Here is a 13518-nt window from a genome sequence, read left to right as displayed (position 1 = left end):
TTATATATATATATATATATATATATATATATATATATATATATATATATATATAAAAGCTTATAGGTTTGAGTCTCTGTATATGCTACAGACATTTAGCATTAGTTTTGTTCCCTACACTACCAATGTGTACCATGGTATTATTTTTTAGTCATGAGTCAACTAAAAAAGAATAACATACAAACTTAAACAGAATTGATCTTTTGCAGTTGTGAAATTACATGACAGAGACAGATATATAGATAAATAAAACCCTTACCGCATGTTGCTAAAACTAATAAACTTGTTGAAAGAAATATAAATTCCACCTCTAGCACTCGGGCCACCATTGTATCATGATGATTCTTAGTCCAGCAAGAAGTTTAATCCAAAAAATGGGGAAGACATTGAAGGTTGAAGCTTACGGACACCAAAAAGAAAATCCACTTTCTAGTACATCCTTTCTGCACTAGAATTGTGTTTCTTTGTCTCTCCAGTCCAAATTATTTTTCATGATTGCTGAAGGCACAAAGACTAAATTTAAAAACTTGATTTTGCCTCGTCAAGTCTTGGTTTTCCTTTACTCTGCCCGTCTTTCCTCCTTTCTTTTCCTTCAGGGTTAGAATAACACGGGGATTGCAAGCTCATCTATTATGCAAGACATTTGCATGGGTGAGCGGCTCAGACTTCCACACACACATACTCATGCATAAATGCACATACCTGCACATTACCTAACACAAGCAGGGTGGTTTGGGGCAAACATTCAAAGTTTTACCTGAATAATTAGGAATCCAACTGGATTAAAATCTATATCATAAACACATACAAACATGAATTAAACATCTGAAAAGGCACATTCTTTAAGGATGCATACCTAGTTTTGTGGTCAAACTTAAATTTAGTTTAAATTACAAAGATGTTTCCAATACACAATACAATAGATCACGATAAATTATAGTCAATCTCAACAAAACAAACTATTTTAGTAATAGTTACTATTTATTTGACGTGCATTTCAACCCCCTTTTCTCTGACAGTCCTAAAAAAAATCTAGCTCAATAAATAGTCTTTTTTGTGAGTTAGTCTTCAGTCTTAAACTTACATCTTATTTATTTTATAAAATCATGTCAGAATTTTTTTTAAACTGGAGTTTAGCAATTCATTGTTGAATCCGTCATCAGTAAGTGAAGCGTTCACCACAAATACAAACCTTTCTAGACATGCTACAGTAATGGCAGCATTAAACTCCCCACATCTCTGATGTGTTCTTGATGCAACAGTCTTTTACCATCTCTGTTACCTGTCAGATATTCTACCAGCGATTCCAACAACATCATATAAATCAGATGTTGCTCCAACAAGAAGGAAACCTTAACAACAGATGCAGGGTGACAAGGTATTCAGGAATTATTGCAAAGCATGGTTAACCTTTGGGTGACAATGTTAAACTACGCATTAGCAATAAAGGAGACATTTTTACACAAACCCTCTGAAAGTCTTCCAAGGTCTTTAAACCTTCAACCGTTCAAAAGAAAAACTGACCATCAATATTCTAAGGAAAAAAGTTAACGATAAATGCAGCAAAACTGCCTGGTAGTTTAAAAAGTTGAACACAAATATTAATAATCTGAGTTACAAAATAAGCAGAGATTTATCTAAGCTCTCTAGTTTCCCACTCAGACAGAAAAGGAACCCGTATTCTCTTTGCGCAGAAACGCTCCAGCCTGTAATCTTATTAGACCTCAAGGCCCTCAACTCAGTTTCTGTCAACAATTAAATAACGTTGTTCAAGCTTGAACAGCATGTTGACAGCATGTTTGATGATTGCATTGAGTTGATTGTTTCACCTAAAACCAAAGCCATAAATTGTTCATGTGATCATTTTTATTTATTTGCTAAAATTTTCAACATTCATCCAACAACACCAGGTATTAACAATAGACCATCACTTTCATAAACTCCCTTGGAATATAAAGATTTTTTTTCTCTTCATTACAAAGAACAAACCGTAAAAGATACAAAATACAAGCACAGAAGTACGGTAGACCATGAGACAATGCCAAAACCTTACATAAAAGGATTGTAACTAAGTACAACAGGAAAACAGTGCGTCACCAGAAAACACAGGAATTGATGTAAATTGATGATAAATGTTTTTCTTTTTCTTTCTTTTTTATAAAAACCATATTGATGCGGATAAAGCAAGGAGAGTAAACAACATCAAGGTAATCCTTTCATCTTGATTATTTTTTTTTTAACATTGTTCTTTCAAACAGGCGTTCTCTAGCCTAAACGTTGAATACGGAGCACAAGATTCCCTTTGAACATTAAATTAAGACAAAGAAAGACATAGCAAGAGTGAAGTCCAGCAACAAGTTCAATGTCCTCAGATGTCCACAGTGCAGATCTGCTGCCTGATAGTCCATCTAGCTTCAAATAAGGTTCACCAAACCTTTCCTAAAGATGCCGCTTCAGACGTACTGCTCTTTGGGGAAAGTATATGGCCCCACTCCAGGCGGAGGAGATGACAAACCCGGCACAGAGGGGTATTTAAAGACGGCTGTGGTGTGCGTCGGTGGAGCAAAAGTGTTTTTTGACGGGGTGCTGGCACTGCTGGTGCCCAAAACAGGCATCGTTTGTGAAGGGTGGTAGGGCTGCTGGGGTAGAAATGAAAGAGGAGGGTTGATCGGTGGGGAGTAGGGTTCTGGATAATCCTCCTTGTTACAGGCGAGTCTGTAGCTCACGTAGTCAGCTGTGTTTGGAAGTTCCTCATAAAAGCGTCCAGCATGCTGCAGAGAAGCAAAATGTTAAAAGTCAAAAACCCATTATCTGTGCTGTTTTTCTTTTGATTGATAGTGGTGTTGTAGGAAACAGAGCTATTCTTGAGTTTAACCCATGTGAGGTAAAAATTAACCCAGACATATCAAACACGACTCCAAAATCCTTTTGCAGAACTTTATAAACTACTTCAGAAACTTTAATGGAAAGAAACAAGAAATTTTGTCACAGGCCAACTCCACAGTGAACTAAAGCATTGAAATAAACATTAAAATAAAATAAAAAATACTAGCTGGTAAAGCTATTTACTTATTTCTTTCTTCTCTCAACAGAATGAAAAATGTGAATTTTATGGAACATAATGTCCTGTCACATCTGTAAACAATGTGTGTTGCTTGTGAGGCGCCACTGTTTTGTATAGTGTGTGTATATTAGGATTAAAGATGTAAAATTCAGTGTTCAGCAGCATTAGAACAGGGTATGACCTTTTACCTAGTGCTTGTTTAAGGCAACTTCATGACAATAGTTAGAGTTTAGTAAGAGGTGTTTAATACGTGCAGCTGGAAAGAGCTTTGATTAATGTCCAAAATGGCTTTCCGTAACTGAACTTTTAGTAACATTTGAGTTTAGTGTTCTTTAACCTTTTTCTCCTCATAGAGCAACATAAAAAGGTATCATTACAGTGTTGTTATAATATATAGCATAGACTGATTCAAAACCCTGAAATGTGAAAATTTCAAGCACAACATACGTGTTACCTGAATATCATCCGGTCTTTTTCTGATGGGTTGAGACAGTTTTCTGGATGGTGAGTCACCTCTGATCAAAACGCATTTGGGAGAGAAAGTAAAACATGTAAAAATGAATGGGATTAATCGCCTTGAGAAAAACAACTAAAATGTAATAATCTGAGATTACGTTTACATACGAGGAGCTGTCTTTTCTAGTTCTTATTTTGAGCACCAGGACTGTGATAGTAATGCCCATCAGGACGCCAGCAGCCAGTAATAAGGCGATCACACTGATGACGTCTCCTGTTGCAATCTGGGGCAGAGGCTTTTCTGCAAGAACAGCAGGTAGAAAAGTAAAGTTAGAAAATAAAAGTCCAATTGAAAATTCAAAAATGTAAATAAAAATGCTTATACTTAATATTAAAATACGCATTTCCACTAAGTCAGTGTAACATCTTTACACCCGGCCTCATGCAAACCCAAAACAGTGTGCCTCTGAAACTTCTTCAAGAACTTTTTTTTTTTCTTTTTTGCCAGTTAATTTGTACATTTAAATATATCATAGTTTTTAAAGGGCCTAAAAGTAACAAATCAACTGAATAAGAGACGTACTCTAGCTACCTTACCCAAAACGCTGACCTCGACAAAGGCAGAGCTGGTCCCGATGCTGTTGGTCGCGTCACACACGTATGTCCCTTGGACCTCGTATGTGATGGGGCCTTTAAACAGGAGGACGTTGTCTCGGATTTCGACATTGCTCGGAATGGAGTTGTTAACCCTGCAGTCGCAAAAAACATATCAAAAAATGCAAGGTGAGCATAAAAGCTGGTCTTTAGTCAGCTGATGTTGCCTTTAGTTGCAATTTAGAGTAGTATTTAAAAGTGTTAGTTTAAATAAATAAGGAAATGATCTGACCCAGAGCCTCCTGCAAATTCAAATTTCTATTTATCTTGTGTTGGAAATATTAGTTTAATTATGCTAGTTTTAATGCTAGCTTTAAGTTTAGAGCATGTTGAAATATTAGACAGATCCTGATTGTATTAAGTAGGCCCCAGTTTAGGTTAGATTTATACTCATAGTTTAATCACTATATAACTTAATCAGTAGAACATTTTTTCTTGATCCCAATTTCATTATAATTAGTCTAATCAGTATTTTTTTTATATTAGATCTCATTCTTAAGAGTGTATAAGTCATATATTCATCTGAAAATGTTTTAGTTCATTATGACCAAAGAACTAGGAAGCTAATTAGAAAATATTGAGTGTAACATATGTTTTGGTATTGAAGCTGCTCGTGTCTGTTTTATAGGAGTTTGAAGATATTATATGAAGCGTGTGCCAATTTTTATAATCAAAATCTGCTGTTTGATGCCCTGGGTCAGAGGAGAGGTCAGGAGAGCTCTGTGCGGTTCTGGAACCAGTTTGAGGCAGTTTGAAATGAGAAACAGATAGCTGGTAAACTTTGGTCCCACTTTCTTGAGTAAAATGTTTCTGTATGAAAATGAACACATCTATTGTTCCTGCCTTGGGAAAATGCGGAGGGAGGATGGCTTAGGCAGCGATGAATTCATCCCTTGGCCTTGGTAAACACCTGCATGGTCTCTGGCGTGCAAACAGCAACATTACGAGCTGTTGGAGACCACCTCTAAACGTTACATTAGAGCACACCAGAAAGTAGAAACAGGCCTGGATATAAAAGTAATTGAGCTAAAACAGCTAATCAGATCACTGGGGTGGAACCGTCTTAACACACAGTGGTCTCCGAAGGCACGTCTTCGTATTTTTGTATTTTTCTAAGGTAATTAATTTCTTCTTTGTGGCTTTGGTTTCTGATGATTATGTCGAGCTGTTGATGTGATTTCATGCACTTGATTGTTTTGAATAACATTCTGGATGATTGTGAAGTTGAACAGTGACTGCTGTCTTTGCGGTTTCACTTTTACACACAACATTAACGGACCAGGGGAGACGAGGTAACAACGAGCAACAGGTAGCAAATATCTCATTTCTCAACACTTGGTGTTTACATTTTCCAGTGGAAGTCTTCAACATGACTTAGTCAAGAAAACTATAACCAGGGTAATGCTATTGGAAATTTTATTTAAAGGCAAAAACATGCAGGAATGCTCAAAGCCATAATTTTGGATATTCTGTTATTTTTAAATAAGGAGATTCCTCCATCTGTCCAACTAATCAACAACATGATAACTGAATTAAGTTGTGAGATAGATTAGTTGAGGTTATTTTGATTTTACTGAAGCTGAGAAAATAGATAGGCTTCCCCATAATAACCCATGAGTATTCTGAAAAGTTAATCTCATACTCCACATTGTTTTCTTCCATCGCATCACTATACCTGTGATGTCAGGTAAATCTATTCTGGCATTAATCTGGTAAAGAAACAAGTTTGATTGCTCAAAGAAAAACTAAATCTGTGTAAGTGAACACTTACAGCCTCCACTGGTACAAAGAGACGACCGGATTGGCGTCGGCTTGGCAGCTCAACTGGACGTTCTCTCTGTTCAGATACCAGTTCCCATCAAAACCATCAATCATCACATTGGGCTCATCTAGAGAAGAAGAAGAAGCAATATCAGTTTTTTTATTTTTATCGTAATGCAACCTTAGTTTGCATTAGTTTCAATGCTTGCAAATACGTCAAAATGCCCTGACTTTTTGAAATACTTATTAAGATCTGCCATGTGAAGTTTGTCAGTAACCACAATATTATCTGATTTGATAGCTAATAGTGGGTCATTAATAAATGGGAATTTGAATTGCACCTGTGTCGCTCCTTGACATAATGCCTCAGTTGCCTTATTTCTAAATTGTTGAAAAGAAAGTCTCATTATAATTCAGATTTTCTGGGTTTTTTTGTTTGGTTTTTTTGGTTGGTTTTTTTTGGGCCTTAACTGTAAGGCCAGGTCTTGGTCTTACAGCTTAGACCAAGCGTGCCACAGATTCTTTACTGTGGTACGCTTATAAATAAAGTAACTTGATAGAATGGCCCTTAAAAACGCAAAATGATCACTATTATAATTTTAAAAAGTGCCAGGAGAATACACATAGGAAGAATTTGTTAAGATTACGTCAATCAGTGATTCTTTGTCTGGTCTTTTTGAGTCATTCAGTGTTAGTTGGGATTCAATTTGGTGAAGATTTAGAGAATTACACTGGAGCAGAACAGAACATCTGTTATATTTTGTGCTTGTCACGAATGACTTACACTGGATATCAAGAGTGACACTGTCTGTGTAGACCTCCTCATTGTAAGTGGTGACGCAGGTCAGTGTCTCCCGGTGGGTTTCCCTGCTGGGGACTAAAATGTAGTCGCTCTGAACGGTGAACGTCCCGTCTGAGTTGATGTACTCTCGGGTGGTCACTTCTCCAGGCACCCTTGTCTCCCACCTGTTCCCGCACACAAGACAGACAAACCTCTAAAGACTTGCCCTTTAAATAGCAGTAAAGCTGCTTAGAAAACCACGTATCATTTCCCTTCCACTTCATATTTAAGACACTACCTCGAAACAATAATTTGTGTTGGTCTATCACAATGACAAAAAATGGAGTTCATAGTTTGTTTGTTTCTTAGAAAATGTGAAAAGGTTCTAGGAGTATGTACACTTTGGTGAAACACTGTGCATTTCTACAAAAGGAAAGGTTAATTTGAACATAAATACAGACAAACCTAATTGTTCCAGGTGGCTTTCCATTGGCGGAGATGCAGGTGGCCACTGGAGTTTTTAGATTTGATGAACGAGCCACGAGTGTGGGCGTGGACAAACTCATCTGGGTTGTTGGGCGAACTGAAGAAATATAAATGTTAATATTCAGTAATGGTGCACACATGTCTGTCAGTCAACGACTTTTAAGTAAAAAGTTGTTGAGTATACAAGGATTATATACAATAATAACTATTTATGCTTAGAGAATCCACCAAAAATATCCAAATACAAAGTTTTATCCTTCAAAATAATAGCGTTTTACACTCTGAAAGGCCACTCAGTCGTGCTCTCACCGTAGACGGTGAGGTTTACGGTGTTCTCTCGGTTCCCTGCAGGGAACGTCGTGTATTCACAGATGTAAGTAGCCTCATCAGAAAGGCGGAGCGAAGAAAAGACGATGGTCGTGTCCTCCAACGTCGGAGTTCGCCGTCTGACTGCCGCGTTCTTGAAGGTAACGCGGTCCCTGTAAGGAGGGGCCACAGACACACCCAGCGATGGATTTGCTATCGCCACATTCTGCTTGGAGCCGTTCGCCAGTTTCTGCCACGTTACCTTGAGAAATTGAGACAAAAAAAAATTACTAGAGTCAAACAGAAATTCAAAAAAACTCTTTGACAAAAGTAAATAATAAATTATTGGTTTTCTCTGAAAAGGACTCATGGTTTTAATGTCTGTTACCTGAAGGGAATAATAATTTAAATGTTTGCTTCTCATTCAGTGTTTGTGTGTTTAGCTGAGTGTATTAACTGGACAGACCCTTAGAAAGAAAGCAAAACTAAAATGTTATTTCATTGGTGCAGAGCAGCGTAAGCCACCATAATCTGTGTTGATGACCCATTATTTAATTCACTACCTGCTGGTACTTTAAATGTTCTCCATCCATTATCTGAACACATTATTTAAATGTTCTCATTAATTTAAAATGTTACTTTAAGAGAAAATCCGTGACACTGTTTTTGAGGCATTTCATTTGTGACTCCATTAATCCAGCATTGTTGACGTATACCTGGGAGATTTTAACAGGTGGGTTACTGTTGATGAACCGGCAGCGAAGGTCCACCTTCGAGCCGACATATCCAGACTTCCCATCATCCATTTCCACTCTCTGACCGTTTACCTCTGCAAGCAAGCGAACAAACAAAACACAAAATGAAGATTTAGCTAATAAATTACTATAAAATTCACAGCATGCTTAACATGTGAGCTGAGCTGTAAAAGGTGATGCATGTTGGCAGTGGTGCAGGTAAACTGCGCCCAAAGGCTGTGGATTAGCTGGAGGTATAAATAAGCAGGATTTGTTTAGTTACTCCTTCTACTGACTTACTGATCTCCTTTAACAAATCCACAGCAGAGCCTCGCCCACTGTACTGAGACAGTACAAGCATCACGTTTGTTTACTTGTGCCTGTCAGAATCAGTAGAAACAGCTCGCTGTTCAGTTTTTGTGATGGTGGATGGAATTTGTCCCAATTATGATGTGGGTTAAACAGCAAAGTGAACAGCGCTGAACAAAACCCAGTGAAACAATTCCTGCTCTAATTCTCAGGCCTTAATGTTCACATTACTCACAAACGTTTCATGGCCATAATTACAACTTTTTACTGAATAAAACCCACTTTTTTTTTTTCAGCGTTTCCCAAAGATCTCTTCTCACCCTGCGAGGTAACTAACCTCAAAAAGTGTCTCGTCTGCCAAGACCTGCGATGTAAATAGCTATTTTAATCCATGTAATCCACACCATCATTTAATGGGCTCTTCCTGCGCACGTCTAAACAGCAAGCTCCGCATTTCCCTACTATTACTATTGCATTGTGGGTGTATCTTTTAGATAGTTTAATCAACAAACATACAAATGGGAATTATTTGTATAAGCTTGGAGAAACACAATAAGACAGATAAAGATACAAATTAAACATTTCAACTCTTGTTACAGTGTGTTCAAATAAATGTCCCATTAGTTCTTAATGTAACAAATCATGACTTTTTATTTTAGGTTTGTTTTTGTTTTTTTATTTTGATAGTTTTGAGAAAATCTTTTGACAAGCACAAATAAAAAGTGCATTTATTTGACCCATATAAAATGAAGTTGAATTTCATATTTCCATCTGTATTCATAGTGCCAGTCAAAAGTGTACATGCAACCACCATGGGAATAAATGTCACATTAATACAACAGCAAACAAATTCTGTGATATTTTGTAATAAAAGTATGAATTTATGGAGGATATAAATTGCTCTTTGTTTTGAACACATAAAGGATAATATTCTATTTTACTACTTATTTTTCACATATCTGTATCTGTTAGAGCTCCGCTTAAGCTTTGCTTTATTAAATAAAGCTCAAGTAATGTGACTAAGATCTCTAACAATGGTAAATGGACTGAACTTATATAGCACTTTATCCAATCATTTTTGACCACTCATAGCACTTTACACTAGAGTCACATTCACCCAATTGCACTCACAAACACACATTTATTCACTGACATGCAGCTTGGTAGGCAATTTGGGGTTGAGTGCCTTGCCCAGGGGCACATTGACATGTGGCAGGAGGAAGCTGAAATTGAACTGGCAACCTTCTGATTACAAGATGACTACTCTACCCACAGAGCCACAGTCGCCCCAATATGTCACAAAACAATGACATATTTTTGTTTGTTTGTTGTTGAGCTGACGAGTTGAAATTCAGCTCACATTGGAAGATAAAAGCTTTTCTAAGTTAATTTAATTTCTCTACTTTTGACAGATTTCAGTACTGATGCACATCTTTAACTGGGATACAAACACGTCATAATTCTGAGCGTCAGTAGATTAGCCTGCCATGATTAATCACAAGTGAGAGGAAATACACACGTCATATTGAATAAATTAATGTATGTAAGGCTCATTTCTTAGATCGATCTTAGATAGAAAGCAAGTATTAAACATAGTTTTAATTGAGCTGAGCATTTATTAAAAAGATTTTTCTTAATTGTTCTGATGCAAGATGATAATTTTAATATATTTTATTAGCTGTAAGGTGAAAATCATCATAACAGAAATGAAAGTTTGAAAGATTCAGTCTGTCTGTACTTAATATGTGTAATTTATTTCACTTAGTGAATGAATTAATGGGATATAATTGAACTGTTCGAGTATATTCTAATTTATGGAATCAAAGCTCAATGTATTTAGTGAAATGCACTGAAATGTAATGTATTTCAATAGTGATTGAAATGTCTGCAGCATTGGGAGGAGACATAATAACACTGGGAGCAGTGGGATTTAGAAAATTAAAATGCATAAATTCAGTCCATCTGCTGCTCTACATCTGACATATGGATGTCCAGAAACTGAACCTCGTGACTCGGCCTAAAGCTCAGAGTAACTAACGACGGTTTCTAGCTTTTCTGCAGGTTATGTTAGCTACTTCTTAATTGGAAACTACTGCCATCACTCCACCAGTGTTTACGTTTAGCTAAACGAATAGGAGAAAAATAGCAATTAAAGTGTTTAAACAATCAATTTCATTTTGCAATCTAGCCTGAAATCACTAAAAACCATGAACTGACTCTACCACAACTTTTTGTTATTTAGATAGTCCGATACATTTCCTATTCAGAAATGACACGGTATGTGGTTTATAATATATGTTAAGTGGGTAAAATAAGTGTTGGACTCATCATGTTTTTCTTCTATTGGATTAAAAATGCACACCAGATCTCAGCAAAAAACCAAGTGATCCACACATTTATAAAGAAATCAAATCAGTCCATGAACTTAATAGGGAAAAAAGAGAGAGAAAGAGAGAGAGAGAGCAGCAGAGGGAGTTTAGAAATGCAGATGAAACCATTGCTATTAGTACAATTTGACCCTGAGCCTTTTTTTTATGGGAGTCACTTTGTTTTTTCCAGGTGTGACACCCTCTGCAACCCTTTGATAGTTTTCCAGCCCATAAGTTATTAAATCAGCTGATATTGATTTAATAATCCTCAGAATCCTTTCTGAATATTTTCTGGATTTGAATACTTCTTTTCCTTCACGTTTTATCAGAATTTCTTGTCTTGTTCAATTTTTTTTACCCATATTATCATCTGTGAAATAATTTGCTATAATTTATGTTTATGTGTGAATTATTTAGGTTGTATCAATGATCTTGTTTGTTTCTCATATGTTCAAATGTTTATCTTCTGTACGTGATACAGATACAGAGATAATACAATCTTAAAAGCTCAGAGTCCAAACTGAAAGTAAAATCTAGAGCTTTGTGAACTCTGATCTTTTTTGAATAATGTTTTTTCTTGTTTTAGATGACAAGAAAAGACAAACAAGTTTAACAGTGCTTGCACAAGGCTGTAAATCTTTATCTTTATTTCATTTACCTTTATTAATAGTTTCATTTTAACAAAAAGGTGCTACGAGGTGCTTGAATATTTTGGAGACTGCAGGAAATATCATGAGTTATCTTACCCAAAAAATTCAATGAACAGATTTCCTGGTGTTTGCATCAAGTGTCATTTTCATCCTTCTCATCCTTCCCAGTCTGAAAAGATTATATATTTAGACCAAACAAACATGACAAAAATCCATCACAGCCTAATCCACTTCAAATAAATGTTGCCAGTAAATAAAATCTTCTCTGGAAATGCATTAAATCTATGTGAGCATGACTGGAAAAAATATGAAAGGCAGTACGGATGCAGTGTAGCACCTATTTACTGCGAGAAAACACTTGGTTACAGCATCGATATATATTACATATTAATGGTTTATAGCTTAACTTTTCACAAGTACGCTAGCTTTACTGAATAAAATGTAAATGCACGATATCATTTTGTTAATGGCTAGAAGAGGAGTTAAAATACGAAGTATGTGTAAAGTGTTTGGAAGCTGGATATAAACAGGCAAAATTATTGTTAGCCTTAAGGATCATTCTCAAACACAGCAAGAAAAAGTAAGTTTGATTAATTAATTTTCCCCAACTTTTCTTACATTTTAGAGACAGAAAAACAAATTGTATGCATGAAATATAAATAATATTCAAATTGTCATTCAGTATTTTCACAAGGAAGGTAAGAAAACTAAATATTTTTAAAGTAAAATAAGATTGGACTGTCAGTTATAAAACATGATCGGCTGATTTGAATCTGTTTTTTTTTTTAAAGATTGGTGATTGATCAGAAAACTGCAGTCAGTGTAGTGCAGTGTGAATTCACACCATTTTAAATTCCATTATAATTGGTAAATCAGACTCAAATATTTCGCCATTAGATAAATAATCTACTTATCAATCTGAAGTGAATTATTTTATTTATTTATTTTTTTGTTAAAAAAGTACCAAAATTTCTACTGACGTCTCTCAACTCACTTTAGAAACTTAGAGTGGATCTGGAGACTGCAGGTCGCTACGTCGTGTTTGGCACTGATGAACAAATTAGCGCTCCACTATAGAACAAACTAGAAGTCTCTAAAATCCCAACATTACTTACTAAGTAAAATTTGTCAAAAAACAATCAATGTATAACTGTGAAGATAATATAAATATAGCAATATATATATATTTAATTTTCTGGAGGAAAAGAAAATATGTCAAAATAGTCTTTGCTTTTCATAACTTTCATGACTCTCCATCCAGACATCCGGATGGAGAGTCCGCCCTGATGACCTCTGCAATTGAGCTGATTAGGAGCTTAAACTGAGGCCAACACAAAGAAAGACTACCTTTCTGATAGATACAGAAAGCCTCGTTTCTCCACATCGCTCCCAGCTTCCTCGTTTCGATTGTGTCAGCTCGCATTCTTCTATTGTTCTATTGTGGGAAATAACCTCATCATGTCAATAACGCATAAACAGGAGCATGCTGGCAAGAAAAGGGCTTGGGAACGAAGCACAACAATAGCAATAGTGTTTCCCGCCTGAACGGGCAACATTTAGGAACAGTCAGAGCAACACAGCATGACGGCGGGGCTTTTTGTTAACATCCTGCACGGATATCCTGCATCTTTCTTTGCTGTTATTTGAAAAGCTAATTTTACCATTGAGTGTATGAATGAAACACTGAGGCAAGTGCAGGTGTTGTGGCTGAAAGTTGTTAAAAATACAACAAAAAGGTCACTTTACTGGAAAGTAAAAAAAATCTCTCGCCTGATATATAGTCCAGCTTCTATAAAACAAGATGTGACAGTAATTTCTGAGGTTTGTTTTGCTGGGTTATTGTAAATTGAGATTTGACAAGATAAAATCCATTCTAACAACCAATTGAATTATGTATTGTGTGCAGGCATCTTTGTCTAAAGAACTTTATATACTGCTCAAAAAAATA

The 13518-nt window shown here is 36.0% G+C and overlaps 2 protein-coding genes across 2 annotated transcripts in view; both read right to left on the bottom strand.

Moving 5' to 3' along the window:
• LOC106955056 (carcinoembryonic antigen-related cell adhesion molecule 5-like) overlaps positions 1-575 on the bottom strand; it is an 11230-nt gene extending 10655 nt beyond the window's left edge. The window contains exon 1 of the mRNA XM_015045010.1: positions 260-575. Coding sequence (XP_014900496.1) covers positions 260-329 — 70 coding nt within the window. The 5' untranslated portion in view covers positions 330-575. The remainder of the gene's footprint in view (positions 1-259) is intronic.
• A 1272-nt stretch (positions 576-1847) lies between these two features.
• The window catches only part of nectin1a (nectin cell adhesion molecule 1a), a 23830-nt gene continuing 12159 nt past the window's right edge, over positions 1848-13518 (bottom strand). Inside the window, exons 2-10 of the mRNA XM_015045004.1 lie at positions 8225-8337; positions 7512-7770; positions 7182-7299; positions 6720-6901; positions 5946-6063; positions 4118-4269; positions 3689-3821; positions 3519-3579; positions 1848-2771 (exon numbers count right to left, since the gene is read on the bottom strand). Of these exons, the coding sequence (XP_014900490.1) occupies positions 2454-2771; positions 3519-3579; positions 3689-3821; positions 4118-4269; positions 5946-6063; positions 6720-6901; positions 7182-7299; positions 7512-7770; positions 8225-8337 (1454 nt within the window). The 3' untranslated portion in view covers positions 1848-2453. The remainder of the gene's footprint in view (positions 2772-3518; positions 3580-3688; positions 3822-4117; positions 4270-5945; positions 6064-6719; positions 6902-7181; positions 7300-7511; positions 7771-8224; positions 8338-13518) is intronic.

Source organism: Poecilia latipinna, unplaced genomic scaffold, assembly GCF_001443285.1.
Source record: "Poecilia latipinna isolate Pla-1442-1.1 unplaced genomic scaffold, P_latipinna-1.0 Scaffold700, whole genome shotgun sequence".
Lineage (NCBI taxonomy): Eukaryota > Metazoa > Chordata > Actinopteri > Cyprinodontiformes > Poeciliidae > Poecilia > Poecilia latipinna.
The sequence above is the reverse complement of the archived record's forward strand: the minus strand, read 5'-3'. Positions and strand labels throughout refer to the sequence as shown.